This window comes from Cryptotermes secundus, unplaced genomic scaffold (assembly GCF_002891405.2).
Source record: "Cryptotermes secundus unplaced genomic scaffold, Csec_1.0 scaffold628, whole genome shotgun sequence".
Lineage (NCBI taxonomy): Eukaryota > Metazoa > Arthropoda > Insecta > Blattodea > Kalotermitidae > Cryptotermes > Cryptotermes secundus.
Genome location: NW_019737991.1, coordinates 118,520 through 125,853, shown reverse-complemented (window position 1 = coordinate 125,853; position 7,334 = coordinate 118,520). Strand labels below are relative to the sequence as shown.

At 40.1% G+C, this 7,334-nt stretch overlaps 1 protein-coding gene across 1 annotated transcript in view; it reads right to left on the bottom strand.

The window, feature by feature from the left end:
• The window catches only part of LOC111870655 (phenylalanine--tRNA ligase alpha subunit), a 43,059-nt gene that overhangs the window by 16,141 nt on the left and 19,584 nt on the right, over positions 1–7,334 (bottom strand). Inside the window, exons 4-8 of the mRNA XM_023863124.2 lie at positions 5,632–5,853; positions 5,170–5,285; positions 4,366–4,550; positions 1,755–1,890; positions 1,016–1,238 (exon numbers count right to left, since the gene is read on the bottom strand). Of these exons, the coding sequence (XP_023718892.1) occupies positions 1,016–1,238; positions 1,755–1,890; positions 4,366–4,550; positions 5,170–5,285; positions 5,632–5,853 (882 nt within the window). The remainder of the gene's footprint in view (positions 1–1,015; positions 1,239–1,754; positions 1,891–4,365; positions 4,551–5,169; positions 5,286–5,631; positions 5,854–7,334) is intronic.

The window sequence follows — 7,334 nt, the reverse complement described above, 5'->3', positions numbered from 1 at the left end:
GAACTTGACAGCACTAGTTTGGAAGGACAAACGTGACGTACACATACTGACAAACATGCACTGTCCTCCAGCAGAAGGCAGTTTCTGTGATGAGCACGGAAATGCCATCAAACCATCAGTTGTTGTGGATTATAACACGCACATGGGTTATGTCGACAAAGCGGACAGAATGACAAACAGTTACAGCATCAGTCGTCGGACCTGGAAATGGACAAATAAACTATTTTTCCATCTCCTGGATCTGACAATTCTGAACAGCTTCATCTTGTTGTCATTGTGTGGTGCAAAATTGTCACATCGAGACTTTCGTCTCGCCCTTGTGTGCAACATGGTGGAAGAAGCTGGAAGGGGTTCACCTCGCTCTCAAAGGTCCATTGGTTGACCTCCTGCCGTCTCATCGTTAGTAAAACGATTAGAGGAAGCCCGTCGACATCACTGGCCTGCTTCCTCTAAATCGCAACTGAGGTGTCGTGTGTGTTCTTCGCGTGGGAAGCGGTCTAGCGTTCGTACGAAGTGCGTGAGGTGCGACGTCGGACTCAGCATTTCGGAATGTTTTCGGCAGTACCATACGAAGGCCACATTACCATAGATGACGCAGGAGGGAAGGCTGTTTCCTCATGAAGATGGTGAACATATATAACGTAAGTAGAGCAAAAATTTAATTTTAAATTTAATTTTAAAAAAATCTTTACACGCGTGCAATGCGCGAAATCATATGAGGTTGTTGGGCCATATGACGTCACTAGATTACATCAGATCACGCTGGAGGGCAGGCTGTCGCCTTATAAAGGTGGTGACCAAAAATCATGTAAATAGAAGAACAATTTATATTTTTAATATAATATTAAAAAAAACCTTACACGCGTGGAATCCGCGACATCATATGATGACGTTCGGCCAGCTGCCCTAACTTTTAATGACATCATATGATGACGTTCGTCCGATAAAGGTTAATAACGTTTTCAACATTAATCCTGGGGACCAAGGTTCCCCAGTCATTTTTGTAATAACTCACCGTTCTAGAGAAAGTCCCCATGCAATAACATTGACATCTTCTGGAAGGCCCATTGGCAGAAGCATTTCTGGTCGGAAGATACCAGAATTGCCAACCTCAATCCATTTTCCCAGACCTGCATGATAACAGAACACCTCCATGCTGGGCTCTGTGTATGGATTGTATGCTGGCTTGAACTGAAGTTTAGTAATGCCCAATTTGTTGAAGAATTCATATAGAGTTCCTGCAGTGAGACAAGATCATATAGGAAGCAGAGATACTGCAACATGCCAGCAAAAATATACACACAGACATCCTACTGTAAATGAATTCAGACCAGTAATTTAATTGATCTACAAGACCCTCACTCAGTTGCTAGGTAACCTTTACCAGCAATGCACCTCAACATTGCAAGAGTGAGTGTGTGAGATCCAGCTAGATGAATGTTGCATTTCTTCAATACCAAAAAAATTACTCCTAAGGCAAATTATGACCATCATCCGTGGAGAACTAGGAGCTGTAAATCCCATACTCCTAGACTATAAAATGCTACCCCTGAACTTACATACAGCTTGCAACCCCAGAATAGAAGACTTCAAATCCCTACTCCTGGACAATAAATGTGGAACATTTTTCCAAAGTTTCATCAACTTCTCAGCTACTAGGCCACAGTTATCCATCTCTAACTCAGCATGCTGAAGAACCCTTACAACATGGGACTAATTATCATTCTTTCTTTCAATTATCAATAAAAACCCACCTATGAGGTCACCCAAAGTTAAGCTATAATCAGCAATGACCCCTTCCACCTGATGAAACTCAGCAAGATGTGTAGCATCAAGAGTCTCATTACGGAACACCCTATCAATGCTGAAGTACTTTGAAGGTTTAAATCCCTGAAACATATCAGTTACAAGAAAAGCCATAAATCACAAATTGTATAGCACTGTAACATTGAGATCCATTGCTAGGTAACAGGACAGTAAACACACAGTTTTGACAATAGACTAGCAGTGTTTACTGTGGTCTGCGCAAAGACCGTTGCTATGCAACATGCGCTAAACACATTCTGCATACGTGGTGACGTCACACAACAACAAAGAGGCTCTGTTTTCTGCTGTGGTCTGTACCAAGCAGTTATAAAAACATGGAAGGCTGTTTGAAGCAGTTGAACCCAAGGCACCAGCCTGCCAGGATATGAGACTGGGAGCAAAGGAACTGAATTGAGGAAGCAGGTCAGTTCAGACTTGAAAGTCAGCCTCTGAAGAGAACACTTAGCATGTGATTTGAAGACTTTATGTGTGACTTTATTTGTGATATGTGGAGCATGACTGTTAGAGTTTGTGTTAAAATCCACTGCCACAAAATTAATAGTGAAAACACTGCAGAGGAATAGCCATTGTTGAGTGTTGCTATGAAGACTAGTGAAAGCAGACTGAGAAGATTTAGTGTGGAGTGATCTGTAGTGTGGAAATCAGCAACGGTGATTTGAGGTGTTATACTTGTTTGTAGTTATGACTTGTATGTGGTCAGAAAATCCAATTACCAATCCAAATCCCACCTGTAGTCAGTAATATATGTGATAGTATCTTCAGACTCACAGAACTCACACTCTATTAGCTGAGAAGCAACAGTCCTATCACACACTTTCTAAAGTTTAATAAAGTTTTGAAGGTGACACAAGAAATTATTATGCAAGTATTAACCCTCACCATCCTATCACTGTCGATTTCTCAGACCAAGCCTTGCATCTACAGATATGGCAGGTGCTGCTGCAAGACACATGACCTGCAAGCTCATCCAGTGCTGAGGATGCCACAACTGCATTCACTAAGAAGACTGTGTGTAAGAATGCAATAACGACATGTGATAAAGACAGAAGAGAACTAAAGAAAACTATCCGGCTCTCTACCTCTTATACACCAACCTACCTTTCAACATGAAACTCATCTAACCATTGTGGTTTCACTGTTTTCATTGATAAGAACCTAAAAGTATGTCAACTTTACTGACATGTGCAACTGAAAACAAATAAGAATCACATGTCATGGTCCCCACTCTTGTAAACTATGACCAGGATGATAAGTACAGTGTGATGCACAATTTGGTGCATGACGTTTTTATATTCATAGCAGACAATCTTTGTACCTCCAAAATTGTAGGATTAATGAAGTGCACTAATTATATATTTTTAGCAAGATATGAGGTTCGCATAGCAGTGAACATGTTTTGGGATGTAAGATTTGATTGAGGTTTTCACGGTGGTGACTATGAAGAAAGCCGTCTTGTGGGATGTGGCGCCATGTAGAAATTGTGTTAACCGACGTTTTGGAGGAATGTATCGCCTCCATCTTCAGGGTACAAGACAAGAAGAAATCTGCAAGCGAACCAGCTTGAGCAGGGGCAAAAGACTGAGTCCAGTTGAGTAAACACAGCTGTATAAGAGAAGGAAGGGAAGTGAGTGAGGTTACATGGGGAAACGGTAGAGAGGGGAAGGGTCTGGGGAAGTGGCCAGCAGGTAGCAGGCCAGACCAGGTATAGAGTATGTGTCAGGGGCAGAGAAGGGAAGGTTAAATGGCGGGCAATAACCCTGTAGCTCGGGGGCTGCGATGGACCTGAGCGGCCTTGTGGATCTGGCGTCATATCTCGGAGGTTTCTTGATGGAACAGATGAGAGGCTTCCATGACTTGCCGAGAAAAAACCCCACATCTCTGTTCATATTGTCGGGATGGAGTTCCATCTCAATGGCCTCCTTTATGATGCAATCCATATAACGGTTCTTGGTGGCGAGGATGGAGGTATTCTGAAGCTGAATGCAGTGTCCCAAAGCAATGCTCTGTTCAGCCACAGCTGACTCTCATGTTCGAGACAGATGTGCCATTGATGCTCCTTCAACCTCGTGCCCACAGAACGGCCCATCTGCCCAATATAGACCTTGCCGCACTTGCATGGGATAATGTATACACTCAGTGTCCTTAGTCCCAGGCTATCTTTGACTGCCCGGAGGAAACTAGATAATTTCTTTGGAGGCAGGCTCGCTGATTTGATGTTGTGCCAGGAGAGCGTTCTACTGATACAGTTGAATACAGTCCCAACATAGGGCAGGAAGGCAACTGAGTCTGTTTCTCCGAAATATTGGTTAATACAATTTCTACATGGTGCCACATCCCAGAAGATTCATGTTTTGGAATGTCATACCATGTGGTCTGGAAGAAAGGTACCAAACACAGGAAATCACATCCGAAAAGACCCATAATCTTCCAATGTTTTCAGTTCCAAGTTATTCTTGACACAGTATTAATTGACATCACTCAGAAATACCTTGAATACAAAAAGAGAGAGAGACTCTAAAGTTGAGTTCTTGTACTAACCTCCTTTGCAAGCAGATATAACATGCGTGCACTCACAGCAGTAGTGTGAGTTCTGAGAAGGTTCTTCTGAGCTTCCTCTATCTTCCAATCACACCCATATCCTTGCGACCCATATCCTCCCTTACTATGAACCTGCTTTACCTTCTGCAAGTACTCAGGTGGGAAGTGGGAGCTGATTTGAGGATCTACAAAACACAACACTGATTTGTTAATTCCTTTCTTCCTTCATATAAGGACAAAGCCCCTTCTCTGTTTCTTCTTCACTGCAGGTCCCTCAGAATACAATAAGAACAGAATTCAAAATTAAAACAACACATTTATTTTATAATACAATCCACTAAAAGCAGAAATGTATACAATTTAATGAACATACACTTTATGCAATGTTCACTAACAATTATTTTGAATCTAAAGTTTACTAAATGTGAACTACCTTGAAAATGATCACTTCCTAGCACTTTCAATCTGTAGGATTCAGAAACTGTTATATCTTGCACTGGGGATAACCTTCACTACATCACCTGACCTTCACCATCACAGAATAGTAAACAAGGTGTCCAACAGTATTCAATGGGCTAGAGTTAGCTTATAGTAAATCAATGCTTTCTTGATTTTTACGCCTAAAGAAAACTACAAAGATAATTCAGTATGGGGAGTATGGCTGGGCCACACATATAAGTTTGAATACTTCAGTGCACAGTCCACTAACTTTCATGTGTACGTAAAGAGATTTGGTATCACTATCACTGACCTCGGCCACACAAGGCATTCAAAACACTGAATGTTCTATAAAATAAATCTTACTTGAGATGAAAAATGTGTCATGTGCATCACGTGCTGGGTGCTGCTGAGGTTGAAAGAGAGCATCAAAATTCCAGAATGAGTTCTCAATGTAGTTATTTGTTGGCATCTCAGTGAATCTGTATAAGAGGCATTCACAGACATATGACTAAAATGAGGAAAATGATCATGTAATCATTATTCACACACCTGTTAGTTGTAACATATTCTTTCTTGTAAGTTAGAATGTGCTTATGAGTCTGCCATGTGCATGAATAAACCACATGAAATAACTTAAGTGTGACAAGATATACAGAAGATCTTTAGCTTAGTTCAACTAAAAAACTTATTATCATGGTCAGGACCTCTTTCCCTAGAGCTTGATAGTGATGTCAAACTAGTGCAGACATCAAAAATGCACACATGGCATGATGCTTTAAGTGTAACAATAAATTTACACAAAATGTTAACTCCGATTACATTTACCCCATTTCCAGAAAGATCTGGCGAAATTCAGCTCGTAACCTAAGGAGTGGATGGAGATGTCCACAATTAAGTGGAGCACCCAAGGCATCTAAATTATATGGTTTAAATTTCTCTTCTCGCCATGAGCCGCTAGCTACCATTTCCACCGTCAGGTCTGACTGTGCTTTCTCCACAGATATGGTGAAGTCTTTACCTTTTGTTAACTGATAGCTTCTGATTGTCCTAAAGAGAAAAGAAATACAATTTAAATTACTATGTATGTATAATATACTCCTAATCCCTGTATAACTGTCAGGAATAAAACATAAAATCAAACAAGGTTAGGTGTCAGCTAACAGCACTTAAAAACATAATACTTATCCGTACCAAGAAAAGAATACTGGACAAAAATGACTAATTCATTCAATGGGCTCAAAGCAGCATGTGTGCCGAATTCTCTTTATGGCTAAGGAAACAGTAATATAATGCATCATTTATTTCTGAATCACTGCTTTACAAATAAATTATTCGGAATCTGATTTTCTTTGAATAATTCTGGGAACTCTTTTCTTTCCATGAAACAATGGTGCTTTGAAGTGCCTGCAGATATTCTTCTTGTGTGTAAATATGGTTCCAAATGTAATCTTAAATGTATTACATCTGTCCGAATCTTCAAGTTCCCCCCTGCTTAGGATCTGCATATCATGAAATAAGAAAATATCCCATAGAGGCTAATGTTAAGTGTTACTAAAAGTACTATGGTGCATATTCATTTAGAGTGGATGCTACAGCAGCATGGCCTCTGTGTTACCTTGTGTGAGTTAACTGTCAATATACATACAATACCTAAGAGTGTTTATATCAAAACATGAGCCCATGTGTGTCTGTTCACCCTTACTATTACGCAACTCTATAATGGAGTATAGTTATTTAACTTTAGAGGCCAGAGGGACTAACCTGTCAAACTAAGAAGAAGAAAATGAAGTATTTAACTGTAATGCCACATATTTCTGAATTTAGGAGACTCAAGACAGGGCATTGCAATGTTTGTGTACATATGACATTAAACACAAAGAAAAATGTAGAAAGTAAGAATTAACCAAGGAGTAGGCTACAGCACCATTTACATGTCTGTACATGTTTCAATGCAGGCTTCTCTGCATTGATACTCCATAATTTTTGTGGATCAGCTGGAAGCTATTATGATGAAAGTTTCCACTTTCTTAACCTGCAGTTAACAAAAACAAAGTAATGAGGCAAAACATTATGCTGCATTACAGATCTAAGGTAGTGTGAATACTTCCCTCCAAATTTCTCAGCTTCCCAATCTCTGGTCTGGTTGCTGCATGATAACACTAAATAATATTTAGTGTAAAAGCGATTCATACAAACTGTTGTTTCATTCCTCAGCAACTGTTTACAAATATCTGTAAGTGATTTGTGATGCATCCAGCAGTAAGTACGCCCCATATATTTTACAACACAGTCCATCCACAATAGCACATAAACAAATTGTTGGAGCCCTTCTTCAAAGGGGTTTGTATATTTTCAGCAGAACAATGCACCAGCAGAGTGCAGAGAATACATGCAGGAATAATGGAATGTTTTTTTATGAACAAATAATCAGTACAGCCAATACATTTTACAGATCTAAACATGTGTGATTTCCATCTGTGGGGAAACTTGAATCTAAGGGTTTACAGATATACACATCTGGAGGCATT